Source organism: Amphiprion ocellaris, chromosome 2 (genome assembly GCF_022539595.1).
Source record: "Amphiprion ocellaris isolate individual 3 ecotype Okinawa chromosome 2, ASM2253959v1, whole genome shotgun sequence".
Taxonomy (NCBI): domain Eukaryota; kingdom Metazoa; phylum Chordata; class Actinopteri; family Pomacentridae; genus Amphiprion; species Amphiprion ocellaris.
In genome coordinates this window covers 30,506,057-30,525,902 of record NC_072767.1, presented here as the reverse complement: position 1 = coordinate 30,525,902, position 19,846 = coordinate 30,506,057, and the positions used below count along the sequence as shown (strand labels likewise).

General features: G+C 38.5%; 1 protein-coding gene across 7 annotated transcripts in view; it reads left to right on the top strand.

The window, feature by feature from the left end:
* The first annotated feature begins 11,515 nt into the window (after positions 1–11,515).
* ect2 (epithelial cell transforming 2) overlaps positions 11,516–19,846 on the top strand; it is a 43,031-nt gene continuing 34,700 nt past the window's right edge. The window contains exons 1-6 of one of the 7 annotated variants that reach the window (XM_023299187.3): positions 11,516–11,956; positions 12,651–12,817; positions 15,020–15,099; positions 16,702–16,794; positions 18,561–18,743; positions 19,433–19,522. In XM_023299187.3, coding sequence (XP_023154955.2) covers positions 12,685–12,817; positions 15,020–15,099; positions 16,702–16,794; positions 18,561–18,743; positions 19,433–19,522 — 579 coding nt within the window. In that variant the 5' untranslated portion in view covers positions 11,516–11,956; positions 12,651–12,684. The remainder of the gene's footprint in view (positions 11,957–12,650; positions 12,818–15,019; positions 15,100–16,701; positions 16,795–18,560; positions 18,744–19,432; positions 19,523–19,846) is intronic. The other 6 variants (XM_055005408.1, XM_055005411.1, XM_023299220.3 and 3 more) reach the window with 6 other exon arrangements.

Below are 19,846 nucleotides of genomic sequence, written 5' to 3'. Positions count from 1 at the left end.
TGTCTTTACTTTGATTCTTCTTAAACGTTTAGTTTTGCTCTTTTCTCACCTTTTATTCTTTTCTAATGTCTGATTTGATTTCCAAATGTTTTGTCTTTTTAATGTTTAATTGTTTTTTCAAATGTTGTATCGGCTTGTTTGAGTTTATTTTCCTTTCTCAATATTTAATGTTTCGATTAAATCTTTAAGGTTTTTCTTTTTAAATGTTTTACCACCTTTTAATGTTTAATTTTCTTTTTAAATGCTTCATTGTATTTTCTGTTTAATTCCTGTTTGAAGTTTTATTGTCTTTAAGATGTAATTTTGTAATTAAAAATTTAATTTTTTAATTGAATGTTTTGTCTTTTTAAAGGTTTAATAATCTAATTAAATGTTTTATTTTTTAAATGTTTAATATTCTTCTTGTTTAATTGTATTTTTTAAATGTTTAATTATCTAAAATATTTTATCTTAATGTTTAATATTTGTTTTTAAAAATTTTGTTTAATTTCATAATTACATGCTTGTATCTTGTTTAATTATCTAATTAAATATTTTGTCTGTTTAATAATTTAAATATATTAATTTATTTTAATAATAAAACTTTTTAAAAGTTTTATTGTATTAATTTTTTCCTTTGATTTAATTGCTTTTTGTTATGTAGTTTATTTCTTTAATCTTCTTTTTCTGTCAAGATTTTAACCCCAACCTTAAAAATGAAATAAACCCTTAAATCACAATGAAAATACTTCTGTTGTCACAATCATGAGTTAGTCAATTATTCAGTTTATCAATTCAACTTTATTTGTTTAGCACCTTTTACACAGATGACAAAACTAAACAAGCAAAGAGAAAAAACTATGCTAAAACTATGATTAAAACTCAAAAACATTAAAAAAAAAAAAAGATTTAACATGGTAATAAAATATGTTGTGTCCAGGGGATGGAGGGAGTTTATTGAAGTCTTCTTGGGCTCACATGGGAAATCATTTAAAATATAAACTTGATATTCAGTCTAAGGAAACTGCAGAGCGACAGAAGAACCAACAATATCTCCTGTTTTCTCCTTTAATGAGTCGACTCTTCTTGTGCTTTCAGACCAAAGAACTACAGACTCTTCACAACCTGCTCAAACTCTTGGTACAGGACCTCACCACACGGGTCAAGAAGGTTTCCGTCTCATTTCTACTCTGAAGCTCACCTTCTCCTGCTCAAACTGCTGACAAATGTTTCTGCTGCTCTAAAGTCTGGTCTCCAGAACTTCCTAAAAACTCTCAAAGTCTCTTCTGCTGCAGGTTGCTTTGTAGAACTGTTAGAAAACCTCACTAAACCACATGGAGGGGCCTCAAGATAGTCGTCCAAATGAAACCATACAAAAACCAAACTAGCACAACCCAAACGCTAAAGTCTCCTGCAGCCTACCAGAGAACCTCTGAGAACAGAGAATCAGGACAGGAACTCTTACCTTCTGGACAACCAACGTTGGTTCACAAACAAGAATACAGAATGTGTCTGACCAAAAACCTCTAAGACTCACTACAGCCAAGATAAAGACACAACTCAGCTGCACCAAATCCACTAATCACTGCACACATTAGCACCATGTGCTAACTGTGGCTAAAGAACCACATTTACCAAGACAACTATCCAGTACAAAGCCCTAAAACACACCAAGAAACACATTAAAGACGATTTTACTGCTGGAAGCTGCAAGCCAACGCCTAAAGAACAAACTAAAGCAATGGAGCCAAACCCGGTTCTGTGGTGAAGAGAAGCAGAGGAAATGTTTGTCTGCAGCTAAATAAAGCAGGAAGACACTGAGCTGCTCAGGTGTTCCTGATAACACCAAGCGCTGCTCAGGTGTTCCTGATAACACCAAGCAGCCACCTGGACAGCCAATAGGAACACAGCTTACTGGAAGTCCAGAGGGCTGGGTTAGTGAAGGAAATTTAATTTAAAGTTGAAGCAGAAAGTTAACAAAGAAAGTTGAAAACCACCTTCTGATACCTGAAATCTCTGAGTTTTCACACAAAGAACACCTGAACATGTCAAACTGGTTCATAGTAGAACCATCATTGTAAAAACGTCATAGTATGGTGTGTTGCTCAAAAAACATTAGGACCCGGCTGTCAGGGGACAAACATGTAAGAAACATGAGAACAGAGAGAACCCAACCAGTAGGTCACAGTTTATCATCCCCCAGTCATCTCCTGAAGTCCATATGGTGAGAGACATCAGTATCTGGTTGTTAATTTACCAGAGGATGCTTATAATCATGCTGATGTGGTCTGTACTCTACAGTATTTTAGTGACTCAATAAATGCCTAAGTTGTTTTTTTTTAAATGCTTTTTAGTTTTTAATAAACATTTAACAGCCTATATGTAATCAATAAATGGCCTTTGCCTATCTTAAGAAAAATTCACTCAGAACTCTGATATGTTAACAGTACTAAATAAATCAATAAATACATGCATACACACAAAATAAGTTAATACATTAACTGTGTTAAGATAAGATTTAGATTTTTAAAAAGTTGTTTATGTTTTTGCAGAATCCAGTATTGCTCACTGGTTGGTCATTACATTTTTAGTTTGATTTCACTGTTTAAAATGATGCCACCTCTTTTCAGACAGAACCTGTGATAATAAAACAATACAAAATTTTTAGTTCCGTGTTAATAAAGCACTTAAAGCTTTAAGTATGGCTAAATGCTTTTTTCAAAATTAAATATATCACTCCTTAGGTGGTAGTGGCCCCAAGTTCAGTAAAGTTGGAAAGATATTCACAGATTCGGACTTCCAGCATCAATAACTCATTAGATATAGGTTGTCAAAACATAAACGGTGCCTCTTTCCCATTGTTGCAAGGCAGACAATGTGCTACAAGCCCAGTTTTATCAAAAGTAGCTGTCTTTCAAGCTACAGGAATAACATTGGTGTCTATGGAGTGAACAGGGTCCGTCTGCAATTTGCAAAACCGCTGCAACAGTAAAGAGAGACAAATATTCAATAACTTCACTCTTATACATTGTAGTGTCACTAAAATCACTGCAGCCTTCAACTGGCTCCTGTTGACAAAGTGTTTTAACAGAAATGTAAATGCTGTAATTTGATTCTTTTAATGAACCATGTAACTTAAATGGATGTGATGCTGGTGTGACCACAGTGCACACATCTGATGTTGCTCACAGTGGTCCAAGGGACGCTCAGGGAGTTTGTGTGTTTGCTCAGACTCATGAAAAATTACAGGGAACATTGCTCAAGACATTTCTGAGGTCAGCAGTGTTACTTTAAAATTGATTTTGATATATGATTTGAAAATTTTTGAATAAGAGCTTTCTGGTTTGATATGCAGAAAACAAAACATTGAGGATAAAAAAAAGAAATCTGTTACTTAATGACCTTACCTCTGCTGTGGTATACCTGCGTAAAGTTATGAACAGCCGCTCTCTGTATTCAGAAACTGTGGATGGAACAGCATTTGTGTTACTATGCGATGCGATGTTTCATCAACATGGAAAAGGTCCAACATTGTAATTGTTGGAAACAGTAATCAAACAGACAAGCAGTAATTGTTTACTCAGAATTCTGGGTCGCTGGATTAACCTCATGTGAATGAGAATCCTCCTTAAAATGTGTTTTTGGTGCACACGTATCACATGAATGGAGAGGAGAGTATGCTCACCTCCGTCGGCACAAAAACTGCCTTGTGCATGTGTGTTCTGTATGCTGTGTCTCCTTCAGCAGCCACCTTTTCACGTCCTCTCCCCTCTTCATTACTATGGAACTTTCCAGCCCGTGATATTCACCTGACCTCTAGGTGTCCTCAGTTACCTCCTCTGCATGTCATCAGTTCAATCGCCTCACTCCAGCTTTCCCATTTACGAGATTATTCTATTTGCCATATTGTCTTGATTTTTAACTTTGTGGACAGTTTTACAATGAAAGTCACTTAAACTACACCTGTCTGTCCTTCTGATTGTTGGACTGCAAGTATTTTTTGTATTATCTGACATGTTGCTATGATCGACAGACCAGCTAGGTGGCGCAACCTTTTTAATATCCAATTAGTACTGAACTCCAGTCTCTTTTACACATGCAACCTACTAAAAGGTGCAAAAAACCCCAAAACATTTTCTAATCTTTTCATCAAAAAATGCCATTTCCAGTTATCGTTAGTTTTTGGCTGCTTACAGATACATTTTCTTTTCCTTCTCTGTCAAAAACATTGGATTTCTGACTGAATTTTTGAAAAATAAGCAAAGTATTCATATGGTAACATCCTTATAGAGGTAAAACAATTACAGATGATCTCTGTAAGTTTGTCCTAATAGTATTACATAATGGTGCCGATGCGATTGGATCGTATCTTTTCAGACGATTTTTTGAGCTGCAAATTCATGCTGTAAACGTTTTTCTCTGAGACATTCCCAAGTTGTTCTTCAGAATTCAGATCTGCTGGCTGTGAAGGCCACTGAAATCTACTGAACTCAATGTCATGTTTGTGAAGAAGGTTTAGGCAACATTTCCTTTGTGACATGGTGCATTATTGTGCTGGAAGTAACCATTAAAGCATGGTAAAATGTAGCCTAAAAGACACACACATGGTCAGCAACAATACTCAGACAGGCTGTAGTATTCAAACCACAATTGACTAGTATGTTGAAGCCCAAAGCATGCCAAGAAAACATTCCCTACAACATTATACCACTACCAGTAGTCTGGACTGTTGATACACGTTCAGTCTGAAATTCTGACCCCATCATCTGCAGAAAACCTCTGCACAAATCAAGATTCATCTGAGCAGGTTAAGTTTTTCCATCCTCAACTGTGCAGCTTTGGTTAACTGGTGCCAACTGCAGCCTCAGATATCTGTTCTTAGCTGTCAGGAGTGGAACTCGACATGGCCTTCTGTGGCTGTAGCCTCAAGGCTGGACGTGTCGAGCATTCTAAGGTTCTTTTCAGCTCAGCACAGTTGCTCAAAGAGTGGTTATCTAAGTTACCATAGCCTCTCGGTCAGCCACAACCAGTCTTGCCACCTGTCTAATCAACAAAGCATCCACAGAAATGCCACTGGATGTTTTTTGCATTCTAAGAAACTTTAGAGACTCTTAGAGGATCAGTATTTCAGGAACACTCAAACCTGCCCATCTGGCTTTGAATTTGTAGGTATGCAGGTCTTTCTAAAAAGTCCTTGGTTAGAATATAGTTGGAGTTTGGTGACTAAGCATTCAAGAGGAGTGAGTTTAGACTAATCTATTTAGGTTTGAAGAAGACAAAGCTGGATAAAAGAAGCTAAGGTCCTGACAAAGCTTTGTTCTGCAGTGTAGAGCTCCTGAGGGCTGCATACAGAAAGATAGAGATGGTGTGTGTGTGTGTGTGTGTGTGTGTGTGTGTGTGTGTGTGTGTGTGTGTGTGCGCGCGTTCCTGTGTTTCAGTAAGACGACTGGAGGAGTGGTCTGACAGCTCAGGAACGCAAAAAGCATACTAAGGATCTCACAAGTCAAAGTAGAGGAAGAAAAAGAAAGGAATTGCTGCAACAGAGTACATTCACGGTCCTCCAGACCACATGCTGCTTCTCATGTGTGTGTGTCTGTTGGTCTGAGTTTGAAAGTGCAATGTGACAGATCAGTCTTTTTCTATCGTTGAAACTAGATTCTACAAAGGGACAGAAAGATAAGGCACATTCTCTAAACTAGGGCCACTTTAGCTACTTGTTGCTTCATCATGCTAGTTAAGGAGCTGGTATAACAATTAAAGGGGCTGGGCACAGCATCTTGGTGAGGCCTTGCTTACTTCATGAACAAATTTATGCTCAAAACATGATTTTGTTTCAGATTATAGACAAGGGACATAATGTTTAATATGCAAAATGTACTTTAATGGAGTTTTAGTTGATTAATGAGACATCAGACAGAGTAAGGGCTAATTTGTGTCTCTATAGCCGCAATTCCACAAGTACCTACTCGGTGCGGTGCGGCTCGCCACTATTGTATTTGACTCGGCTCGTCTCGGTTTAGTTGTTTTTCCATATAGCCTCATCGTGGGTGGAGTCGTCATAGCACGGCGAGCCAAAAGTCCCTTAACATCATTTGTTGATGTTGAAGGCAGCATTCTGGGCCATCTACTCCCGCTGCAAGGCCGCTTCATTCTCTCTTGCCTCGCTTGAGGAGCAACTGGATGTTCTCGTCATGCTGGGCACGGTTCCGCTCCTCCTCAGCCTGCATCTCCACAAGTATGCTTGGAAGGTCCAATTTTCTGTTACACCTTTTCCTCTTGCCTAGACCAAAGACAGAAAAGTGATCAGAATCAGCTCTAATGGCCAAGTAAGTACACAACATACAAAGAATTTGGTTTTGGCTGTTGGTGTCACACTAGGAATATGGAAGAGAATAATAAAAAATAAAGAAACTGTAGAAAGAGGAACAGGGAGGAAAAAGAAATAGTAGTAAAATAAAATAAAACAATATATACAGAAATTTACAGCTACACTGGAATAAACACATTAGCAAAACGATAATTGCTATAAACACAGCAGTGCAAAAGCAGAGAATGCTGTTCATGGTGAAAAAAAATACTGTACATGTCCATTGGAATAGTGACTATTGTACGGGTGTGTAGGAATGGCTCAGCTGTTTATTAGAGTGATGGCAGTGGGGAAGAAACTGTTTTTGTGTCTGGAGGTTTCTGTGTACAGGGATCTGTAGCGCCTGCCAGAGGGGAGGGGGGGAATAGTTTAATGTCCAGGGTGAGTGGGGTCTCTGATGATGTTTTCTGCAGTCTGTATTATAGGCTGTAGTCTGTTTCTGTCCTGCTGTGTGGCTGATCCAGAGGTGCACAGGACAGATCGGCTGACTGCAGCATAGAACTGGATCAACAGCTCCTGCGGAAGGCCATGTCTCCTCAGCTGTCGTAGGAAATACATCCTCTGCTGAGCCTTTTTCAGGATGGAGTGGATGTTTGTCTCCCACTGCAGGTCCTGAAAGATTGTAGTCCCCAGGAGCTTGAAGGACTCCACAGCTATGATGTGATGTGTTTAGCCACCCGTCCATTGATTTTCAATCATGATCATGTCTTTGATAGTTTTACTTTAATAAATTTTTGGCACTCTTTACTTTAACCGAAGCACAAACAGTACCTCCTCCACTACAACTAAAAACAACATGGTGCGAAACTTCATTTCATCTTGTGCACATTTTGGAGTTGCTAAGAACAGCTGTGTTTTCTTATTTCTATGCATATTTTCATCCAGTCATTCAGTTTCACAGCTACCTAGTGACTATAAGAAGAATGGTTGCAATACTACATTGCATGAGAAATTAATTAGAGTGACTTGCTTGTTAAGGCAATGGAAAAAAAATGCAGCTTGCATGTGTTCTGTTTATGTGTCACTGTAGCTACATGTAGCTTTCATCAGGCGTTCCTGAGCTGGCTGCTGCACAGTTTGCATTTACACCTGCCTGAATTCTTGGTCGTTGGTCTCTGTTCTGATAATGCTTGCAGGCATTTACACCTGTAGTAATAATAATAATGCGAAAATCAACCATGCTCTCTGTTTACCGTGTCTTACCGGTGATAAGACGTTGCTGTGACGTGCTGGAGGTTGATGTTGACAGTGTCGGCGTTCGAGCTGGTACTGGTGTCGAAGCTGGTGCTGCAGAGGAGCCGCTGCTGGTGGTGGAGAGGAGGCAGGGGAGCTGGGGGCTCCATGACGGAGGTGGAGTAGGCTTCGCATGTGGAAAGGGATTCTTAAACAGAAATAAACACTCACCCTAAGTACACGAAAAACACGACATGCTGACTGAAGTATTAGCTTCTGAGAGCTAAACGTTAGAAACAGCAGCACGAAATACAAGCAGAGCACGGAGTTAGCGCCGATGGCTAACTAGCTAGCGCTGATGGCTAACTAGCTAGCTTATTGTCTGCTACAGGAGACAACGACGTTCTTTCTAAATATACTTGTTTGCTTAAAAGAAGCTTGCCACCAATGGGATAAATGATGTATAAGTTTCTTGAAGTCACAAAACACTCACCGTCCTCGAACGTCTCCAACAATGCAGCGGCTGAGTCTCCCTCCTGTTGCTGGCGGTGCGGTGCCAGTAAATAGTGTCCATTAAACCTCTTCCAACACCTCCTGGTTGACCCGCACCGGCCGTTGTGGACCAATAGTCACTTTTGAGCTTTTTCAGCTTCTCCCTACAGTGCTTCATTGTCCTCTTTATATACAGTCTACTGTATATGTGAACGGCCATCCGCCCAGAGACCTCCTGATAAACGTTCTCCGTCCAGCTCCCTCTGTATTCTTTGCTCCGCCATCAAAGACAGAAAAGTCTCGACCTATTCATTCACCCACGGTACAGGTCTGGCTGTCATATTAAAATTATGAAGAACAGAGAGTTGTGTGAAGGGCAATGCACACCGTCGCTGTTTACAGTTGGTTTTTAATGTTGGGTTTTGTTTTCGTGCAGGAGTTGCTCTGTGGTGTCGTCACTCCCTGTCCAATCAGTGGCCTGCACTATAACGCCACATTATCGGCTAGTCCCAGCTGGCTGGGAACCTCAGTCGAGAAGGTGCTGAAAATAGTGCCTGGTACCAGGCACTAGTCCGTATGGAAACGCTCGCAAACAAAGATGAGACGAGCCGTACCGTGCCGAGTTGGTCCTAAAGGAAAAGCCCTGGACACTCGGAGCTTCGCTGCAATTTGACAGGCTAGTAATCCACAAAGAACGTGATGTTCCAGAACTTCCCTCGGTATGCCAAACGCCCTGGTCCCTGTGTGTGCTCCTGTTGCGCCCTGGTACCAGAAAAGCGGCGGAGTACTTCTAAATTTGCAGTCACTCTACGGTCAACATCTTGGTCGGAAAGTGCGGAAATAACTCCAACAACTTCAATAAATTCCTCTGCTTTACACGCTACATGCTCGGGGTCAGCAGCTCCTGCTTCCACACACTCGGCAAGGTCTAAAATATCTCTCACCAACTCTCTAGAAAGTTCACAGCGATCCTCCCACAACACAGCCGCCATGTTTAGAAAGACTTCTTCTACTTCCGGTTTCAAGGCAGACAAAAGCAGTGGATTAGACTAGATTCGTGTGAGTCCAGCCCACCGACTTTGACGGGCTTGGTTGACAGATAAAATAAATTCATGATCCACTGCAACACAACGACCATGAAATAATTAATTAAATAGTGAAATAATAATATATGTTTTTTACTTAAAATGAATTGGCATTTTAATGAATTAATGACATATTTAATAACACATTTAAGTATTTAATTCCAATTTTAATTAATTAATGACATTTTTGGTTTCAATTTTAATTAATGACGTATTTAATTAATTATTTAATGATGTATTTATTTCATAACACATTTAAGTATTTAATTCCAATTTTAATTAATTAATGACATATTTGATTTCAATTTTAATTAATTAATGACATATTTAATTAATTATTTAATGATGTATTTATTTCATAACACATTTAAGTATTTAATTCCAATTTTAATTAATTAATGACATAATTGATTTCAATTTTAATTAATGACTTATTTAATTAAATATTTAATGATGTATTTATTTATTTAATTTTGGCACTTTTAGTCCTCCATAGATTTGTGGTCACACTGTGCAGATTGTATATATACTTAGCTGCAATCCAGCGATAGCACAAACCAGGTCACCTTCAGGTGTGGTCTCATCAATTTCATTTGCATTGCAGTGCATTCTGCATGCATTAGCATCTACATCAAAACATCCCATTTATGTCATTATGTCTAATGGCATAAATGGGATGTTTTGTTATTATTTTTTTTTTAAAGGTGCAATTCGATTAGATTTATTATAAACGCATGTAAACTCATACTGAGACATTTCATTTAAAGCCACTATTTTTAAAAGAAGAAAATTTACTTGCTTAAGATAGCAACTCGTTGAAATGAAAAAGGGATCCAGTTTTGTACTCCGATTTTTAAATGTATTTTATTGAGGTCTTTTAATGTTCAACTCTAAGAGAAGAAAAGAGAGGCTTTAAGGATTAAGTCAGAACAAGTTGCAAATATACAATAGAATTAGTATATAAGGCTGAAAATATATAAATCTGGTGAATTAAACTTCTCCTCAAACACAGTATAGTGGCACACTGATCCAGTGTGCTGGATGTGTAATCATATTAAGTATTGCTATCAGCCAGTATATGACAGATGCACAAAGTAAGCTCTTTCCTCAATCTGAAACCTATATTTATTCATTCACTGTGACCTACTGACTTAGTTTGAAATGTTACAATGTCTTGTGTGCCCAACCTAAAGCAGAGGTCTTGCTTTCTGCCAAAGATGAGTTCAGTGCCCATGTTGACAATTTGACATACTTTTTCACACTGCACAGGAAACAAAACTCTGAGAGGTGAAAACCAAGTATCTAACACATATTTTATTCCCGATAGGGCTTTGGGATATTTATGTCAATCACTCACATCTGAGAAGGGTTACAGTCAGTGGCATGAATGCAACACAGTGTGTTGTTTCAGGGAAAAGCAAGAATTCTTGTAGTGGAGGCAGATTTTCTGTAGCTTGAGTTTCAATAATAATATTTATAATATAAATGTGTGTATATCATACTATTTTTTTTCCAAAACAGTAAGAGGAGAAAAGCATATAAACTACTGCACAGGCATTATGATGCACATGAGACATCCCTCTGGGAACATTATATTGTTGATGCCGACAGCATAAAAATATGAAATCAATGCAGAGGCAGCAATTCAGCCAAGGAACACATTATTGGAATAATTTTAAATATTTTATTGATTTTTTGGGGTCAACAACACTACACAAGGCTTATTCTGCTGTGGAACAGGCTATTAACAGAGGCAGGAAGAAATTATCTGGGTCTGCAGAGGAAATCCTTTTTTTTTTTTTGGAAAGCAGTGATTCTAATCTACTTCCTTTGCTAATGCAAAACAACAAGATTCAAGATTCAAGACCTTTATTTATCACAAACACAATGATCTGTCTAATACCTTTTACCTCAAATATAGCATTTGCAATCAGTGAATCTTTGTGAATACAGTGTTCCTGAGCTACGTCTATCTTTAGTCTTTCTAACTATACAAAAATGCTACTTGTCAGTGTCTTTTGTTAAAAAAATCAGACGTCAGAAACACGGATATTTCGGTTTTTTGCTTTTTGTGTCACAAATAGTGAAGATTTTGCAGAGTTTTAATGCACCAGCAGCAGAATAGAGACTTTATTAGGTTCTATGGGTCTGAGAGCCCACATACACTGTATATGTAAAATTTAATTTAATATAAATATTTTAATTTTGCTATCCATGGAATACTGAAATTGAAAACCCGCTCTATGCTCATTCTTAGGGTGTATATTTTCATCGAAGTCATTCTGTTAAATTGTACTGACAAAAGTTTAATAAAGTTAAAGAATGGTTAATTATGCACCTTTGTTTCGGAATATTATTTTATGTTTCCGATTGTACCTGAATGTAACTGGACTTTGCAGCATCGTGATTTGAATGAACAGACCAATCAGCAGCCTCGCCGGACGGAAGCCGCTGGCTCGCAGTCACTCTTAGCCAATCAGCGCACGGCTCTGTTGTTTGCCTTTCTTTTTGAATTGAGCTCCAACAGCAGACTGACACCCTCTCTGGACTATTGAGAAGTAGCTAGCTGTCAACAAACTAAAGTAGTTATTTTGGATTATTTTCACGCATAAAGAGCATCATGCACTGATACTAGACGTGGGATTTCACGGAAAGATGTTACCGCCTTTATGAAGAGTGTTTTGGACCGAAACGGACATCTCGGGAACTCTTAATTGTATTGTTGACTTACTAGCTCGGTAGCTAGCTAAGTTAGCTACAGAGCTTATTGAATTTAACTGGTCCAGCGGCCAGTTGAGCTTCACTAGCTCCATCTTTTTCCTTAATATTTTATCTAAGTTACCAGGATTCAAAACTACTGGTAAGTGTGAATTGTTATTATGGAGATGCATACTAAACATTTAACGTTAGCTAGCAGTGACGGGTTCAGTGGAGAGAGAAGCTAACGTTAACTATGCTAGCGTTCTGTTGGATATATCATTAACGTTAATTTTCCAGTACTTTAAGGTACATTATGTTGAGAAACAGGCGACAGAGAACAATGCTGGTTTTTGACATCTTCAAATGTAACACAAGTCTAACCCAAAGGGTGTGTGTTCATTCATTGTTTGCTTGACATTTTCACCACGACACTTATATACTTACAAATATCATTGCGTTTGATTTGTCAGCAATAAGCTTTCCGATACAAAGAATTTCCATTGACTGATACTTTTCATTAAACCCACTAGCACAGACGTATGACTGCTGTTTGTGTAAACAACCAAGCAGATTTGAAAGTTTGAGTTGTAACTTTTCGCCCACCTCGCCCAGGTTTTCCGAAGTTGGCACATTTCACAAATATGTTGTTGTTGTTATTGTTTTAATCTCCAGCTGAACCCAAACAAGACTTTGGCAGCACTAGTGTTTGAAGTCATTCCAAGATGTGTCTCTGCCTTTAGTTTGACAGTTGAATTCTTCTCCTTATTTTTCTTGTTGCTATACTCCTCTCTTTTCTACCTTGTTGTGTTTTCCCTCTGTGTCTCTCTCTGTTCATTCCCTGTAACTTTTGATAGTTTGGACAGTTTGGTGCCTCCTTAGGTTCCTGCCATGGCTGACAGCAGCATAGTGACTTTAGGGACAGCTCGGAGTCTGTTGGTGGATTCTTCGGTCTATGATTCAAGGATTGCTGAAACCACCAAGGACCATGTATTTCTGGGCATGACATGTGAAGATGGGGAAGGTCAGTCTACAAGAGTCATGCTCTTTACTTCTCTTTTCTCTTTATTCCTTTCTCCTCCTTTACCTAAATACCTAAAACAAGCTGCTGCTGTCTATAAATCAAAGCTGCAGCTTTCAGTTTCAGTGTAGAAAATACCCATCATTGTTCAAAAATGAGGGGTTTCCTGCATATTTGCAAGCTGAAAGGCTTTTACTTTAACAGAAAGGCAAACAAAGCACTGTTAGAGTTTCCAAAATGATGCAGACACAGAAAATAAAGTTTGAACGTTATTAAAACTGCAGTTTGATCTTTTACTTATTCTATACATTCCCTCTTACACCTACACTCACTTGCCAGTGTGTTAGATATACTAAGTAAAAACTGATACTGCAAGAAATCCTACCTTCACAAAGGTTACATTTCGTTTTTATAAAAGGAATCTTGTTGACAACAGTTTGAAGGTGCTTTCCTTTGATATGCTTGTGACCTGTAGGCCGAAAGCTTTTTTTAAAAAAAAAAAAAAAAAAAAAAAAAAAGTCATGTAGTCTACCCTAATTGATGGTAAATGCATGGACAAAGTGTAAGAAATACCTCTCAGGATATTGCAATTAAACACAGAGTCCAGCCACTCGATGCTAATGTTGAATCAACACTTCCTAAAAGGATTTATTGCAGGGTTGCTGTTTTATGGCTTCAGTATTTTCTGTGCAGTTATTGGTGTGTGTTTTTTTTATGTATATGAAGGGTGTTTTTTATTTTTCTTTGTCTCCGTATTTTCCTACCCTAAGTCTTATTTTTGTGTCTGAGGTCCTCATACTTTGAGGCAACAAGGAGATATGAGGACAGAGGAACCAGCGAAACATGCTTGAACGAAACAAGACATTCATTAGTTTTCAATTTAAGATGCAGCTCTAGGCTAAACTAGACCAAATTACTCCATTAAAATGAGCATAGGTTTAGCTGAACCACAGCTGAACTGTAGTTACACTGGGTGTCCAAACTGGCCAACAAGTTTGTCAGCGAATGTGAGTACCATCATAACTCGATGCAACATTGATAGTGAACTTAGTCACATTATCTTTTTAACCATCTCCCTCTTTATTTTTTGTCTATCAGTAAATCTTATTTTGACTTGTGATGAGCAAGAAATTGAGTAATATTGTTTTCTATGAACTTAGCACAGTATTAATGTGTCAAATGTACAGCATTGGCTAAGAGTAAAACTGTGATGGTCTGCCTTTACTCTGCATGAATGATCACCTCTCACTGTGACATGATTTTTTTGCAGGCACTGGATTTATGACTGTTCAATAATTAATAACTGCTGTAATTGTCAGATAATCAATAACTGTGCTGGAATAAAAAATAAAATCAAAAATGAATTAATAATATGATCTTAGCTGTATAACTTTTTCCTTAACTAAATGTGATAAACTCAAATCTCATTCAAACCATTTCTGCAGCAGGTTTATTTTAACCATTAGAAACATTGGCATCTGAAGTACGTTCAGTGATTTGTACAGTGCACAGGGATTATGTTCAGACTATACCACAGGTGCAGTTCAAGCCCCAGCTTCTGAGGATATGGTGGTGGGGTTTATGGGATCATATGAATTTTTGTTTGACATAAATGATAAACTGCCAAAATACACCTCTAGATGCTCCAAATGTTGCTGAACAAACAAACAAAATTTGCAAGAACTTTTTAACCTCAAACCCACAAGTAAAAATGAAAAAAATAACAGGCTTTTCTGTAAAATTTGCTTTTTTGAATGCTGGAGTATTTTTTAAAGTCAATTGAATACAGCTCGAAATGTGAAAGCCTGAAAACATATTTGATTTTTCTCTTGATTTTTTGGGTAGGAGTTGGGTGCAGAAGGTCAGGGGCTTTGGATTAAAACTTGAGAATAATTGGGCAACTTTGTTCATTCTTAATTTCCTTTCCTTATTTTAACTCTAGTGAGAAATAGTTTCTTGCATCTGGTAGTCAATTTGAAATGATACTTCATTAAATAATAAGCTTAAATGTGTTTTGAAGATCAATAACCTTATTTTAGATGTTATTACTTGGCTGTCAGTCAAAATGAGAACAAAAATTCCCTCCCTGAGACAACTTGGTGCCTTGATCGGTCTCTGTCATTTCTTCTGTATTTGAGTGTGTGTCAATCTTCTTTCCATGTCCCCGTTGCTCAAACTGGCTTTATTCGTGTTCATCTCTCTCAGATATGCTGCCAAAAGTGGAGACACGAGTTGTTCTGGTGGGAGAAGCAGGTAGAAATGGAGCGCTGGTCAAAGCACTGCAGGTAAATCATTTGTCTGTCAACCCTGAAGTTTCACTCTAATCCTCTGACATGTATTGAGGCGGCTGACCTCCACAATCTGAACTGGCCAACATCACTGTTCTGTCTTTAACAAGTAGGACTCAGAAGCACTGTTTCAAAGACAATCTTGGTTCTTCTAAGTTTTTGTTAGTATTCAGTGTTTGTCTTATTTGCCAAAATGTCCTTTTTTCCTACGGTACTGTCTCAGATGAGAAATCACACGTATTCAAACACAGTATACATGGTGGCAGAAAGCAGGGAAGCTGAATGGTAGTTTATATGAGACCGTACAAGCCTATGTTCAGTGGATCGTTCTGTGAAATTAAATTAATTACAGAAGGAAGTGCTTTTGTTCATCTGTTTATAGAAGTCCACATGGAAAGGCATTAAAATTTCATTTAAATTTTTTCACTTCAGCAAAAATTTGCAGTTGGGCAGCAAAAACAATTCGGTTCACGGACTTGGTGGACAAGGATCTGGCTGGAGTGAGTGTTTCCGGTGCAATACTGTTTTGTTCTAATGGCACTGATGAGCAGACAGATGGAAAGCGATGTTTTTAAGATATTGTTACCAACCTGTTAATCAAGAAAATCTTTTGCAGATTAACGGATAATGACATGAACAGGCCTGGATATTGGCACTGATCTGCCAATTTGAGTTGGATTCACAAAATCCACAATGGATTTTTTTGTTTCCTATTGTGTCAAGTACAGACCAGTTTTGCATACAACAGTTACTCAGAAGATCTGCTCCACTTGGAAGAGAATATTTGAAACAATAAATGTCCCACACAGCTTTGTATGACCGGCCTCTATCGAATTTAATTATTGCTTTGAAGACAGACAGAGCAGACGTATTGGCCGGGCTCTCCTCGAGTGCATGCTTGTGTCTGCTCCAGTAAGACGCGTAGTTGAAGTAGCATCGTCTTTGAGTAGCCCCGTATGAAGGTGATTTGGAGGCGTGGCGGCAGACTAAGTGCTGGTAGAATGACTTCCTTCCCTGTTCTCCTGAGCCCTGTCACTTCTGAAGGCTTCTTGCTTAAATCATCTATTTCTTCCTGCCACTCCTGTAGCGCAGCCACATCCAAAGACATCTGCCGACAGCTCCATCAGAGCACTCCCGATTGCCTGCCTGACCGCCCGCCGCCGTCGCTCAGTCAACCCACAGGAAAAGAGGCCCCCACCAGCACAGTTTCTTTATGTTCCCTTCCGTTTCTGTCCTTCTTTTTCTCCTCTCCTCCTCCTTCCCGCGGGCTTTGAACTTTATATTAATTTTTAACAGAAAATTCCTCTCCTCCCCAGCCAACCCCCTCCGGAGCGTGATATTTGTTTGAAGGCTCTGTCTTTAGACTTTGCAAGGACACAGACCCCGCCCCAGCGTTTCCTCACTCGCTCCTTGCTGCTTTCCTGAACCCAGCCATCTTCTCTTTTTGTCATGTGGGGTTAATGTGTGTGCATTTGTCTCTGCCTTTCTTTGTTTCTCATTCTCTCTCAACCTTCTGTCCTCTCAGTCATATTTTCTTGTTCTGTTCCTCTTTCAAATGCCAGTGTTTGACATCCACATCCTGCTGGTTGGTTTTTACAGGCCATCAGAGTGATGGAGGTACCTGTGGTAAAGATAAAAGAAGGCGAGGCTGGTACCGAGGAGAAAATGATGATAAAATCTATAGTCAATATGGTACAGTACAGTGTCTGCCTCTGTGTGTGACTGTCTGACACTTTGATGGGAGCTTTGGGAAGTGCTGCATGAGTCTTAATCCACACTGGGCACTCATTTAATCATTGTGCATGACTAACTCACTGATATTGAATTGATTTTTCGGTGAACTTATAAAAATATGTAACGTCATAGTTGATGTCTCAATTTAGGAACTTGGACAGAGATTGGCACTCAAACGTCAATACAAGTTCAAGGCTGAGGGGCGTTATTAAATGTCATGTCAAAGGCTTTGTGGCATTTGAAAATTGACAATTTTCAGCTGTTAGTACAATCTACAGTTGCCCCATTAGAATGCTTTTTCCACACAAAAACATTTGACTACACACCACATGTAGTATGATAAGCAGCAATGTACCTGAGAAGCTTTGATTTTTGAGTGCCATCTCTTGTTAAAATAATTGTTTCAGAATTTCGGAAATATGTTATTTTGCTTTCTGTCTGAGGAGATTGTTAACAGTTTTATATGTTTACAGAGTTGAACTCTGGAAGCAAAGGAAAACAGCAAGTTAGGTTTTGTTCAGAGCTAAAAAAAAAACAAAAAAACAAAACAGAGGCTTTCAGTACCAACTCTTTCAAAGATGACTAAGTTACACATATTTATTACACATTATTTTTTGTCATTTGGAATTTTGTATGTGGACTAGCTACTGACAAACAACAATTTATTCCAATTTAAACCTTTCCTGTTTTTCATACAGTATCTACTCATTTCTTCTGTAGAGAGAAAGCAAATCAGCATGTTTTTACAAATGTTCAACTATTCCTTTAACACACAGGTGTCAAATATAATGTGGATTGTAACAATATAATAACTGTGTCTGTTAATCTTCTGATGCTTTCTGCTTCTTCTGTCTCTGTCACCTACTACTGGAACATTTTTTTTCCAGATGTAGTTTGTTGAATGGGCTGATGTAATGGTGGCCTGATTGTTTTTTTCCCTTCTGTCCTGCTAGTTCTGCCCAGCGGCAGCCCAATAGTTCGGTTGCGTTTTAATTTTTGCTCTCTGCTATTGAAGCCATTGATGTCAGCACCTTGATTCAAAGCAACAAATTCTGTCACTTCTGAGGATGGGAACATACTGAAAATCTTAGGTTATTCTATGGACATATTTTGCCTTTAAAAGACAGTTACTAGTGAAGAGGCAGACAGGAAATATTGGGTGAGAGAGAGGGATATGACATGTAATGCATGTCTTTGGCTGGAACAGAACGGAGTGTGTTGCAGTTTGTCCAGGGCGTCTCTTGTGAATTTACTTATTAAATATCAGAATGATACAAATTTTTGATCTTGAAATGGTTTTGATGGCCAGAAAATCTTGGCAAGTCCATAATTTTCTGACTGTCAACAAATCCTTCGCAAAGACCACGAACAACAATGAATTGGTATTGTCTGAAGCCAGAATCCTGTTTTCTTCTGGGAAATACTGAGAGACGGAGAATTGTGGTTAGTTTTGATCTTTTTGTGGCATTTGTTGACAGTAAATAGAAAATAGTGCCAGCATTAACCTTTTTATTTTCTTTGTTTCTTTTTTCCCCTGTTTTTGCTTATCACAGAGAAAATCTGCTAAAAATGCAAAGAACTAATAAATTACCAAACTCCAACAGCCTTACTAACCAGGTCAGCAAGCCTTAATATGCTGACAGAGGGACTCTAAATGTTGCATTTGCTTCACCAGTGTGCCGTGCACTAATCTAGCGCCCCAATTTCTTCTTTTTCTGATTCAGGACATCAACACTCCATTCATAATGACAGACAACGTCCAGGAGTTTGCAGATGGAGAGAACACTGATTTTGAGACGGTATTTGTCCTCAAAGATTTTGATTCTCCTGACTACAGCTACCTCTACAAACGTGATAACCGCATCGTTGGGCCTCCTGTGGTGCTGCACTGTGCTGCGAAGGAAGAGGTGAGTCTTTGATTCCCAACATTTTGATTTTACGCAAAGGATGTGGGACATGAACTGTGTCACAATCTGGACTCACAGACATCATTATGCAATCAAGAAATATTTCAGTTTAGTTTTTCTACATCTCCAATACAGCATTGTCCCACATCCACCTAAAGCATGGCTTCTGAAACCTTTTCAGCCTTGAATTTAACAGATAGTTACAGGTTCACTGTGAAACTCTGGCTCAGGGAAATATGCTGTCTGTTTGTTTTTTGGGGGGCGATGCAAAGATTGCATTGTGGCTCAGGATGATGAACAGGAGCTGCTGCTTCCTGCTGTGCTGTCTGTCTGACAAACTTTACATAAGACGTCATTGTCGAACAATACGCTCTGACTGTGGCTGCTATCAACGTGACAAAGCACTCTGCACATTTGTCAGCTGAAGACCGTGTACACATGTATGCAGATTCAGACTGCAGTACAGAGCACCATGAAGATATACATGATAACAAGGAAAGTAGTGTTAGGCCATTTTTCAGTTTTAAACATGTCATTGGTTTATGTGACCTAAAAGCTACCAGTTGCTAGACCCACTATTAATGTTAACATTTGCTTTTTGCATGCTATAAATAATATAATGCACATGTATTGTTAAAAGTATACAATGATTTTTCACTTCACGATTCTTGTTCTTGGCTTTTCCACAGCCTCTACACTTTTCTTGTCGTCCTCTCTACTCCACCACCATGCTCAACGTATCGCTGTGTTTCACTGGCTTCAGGAACAAAGAGGAAATGGTGAGCTCATCAACTTAAAATTCACCTTACTGTGATGCAACTGTATTTGCTCAACCACAGTAGTTACAATGTAATTTTGTCTCACTCACAATGTATATTTGTCTTTAAAAAAATAAAAACATTAATGAACACATGGGAAGTTATGCGTTTATGTAAGAACTAATTACTAGATGGCATTATGTGGCATTGCTGGACATATTCAGTATTAATGGAATACTTGGTACGTGGGAATCATGTCACATTTGCTAACATGACCTAATCAGGGAGCATTATAGTGTCCCATATGCATAACAACTACATATGTAGAATATATGTCTGGCATGT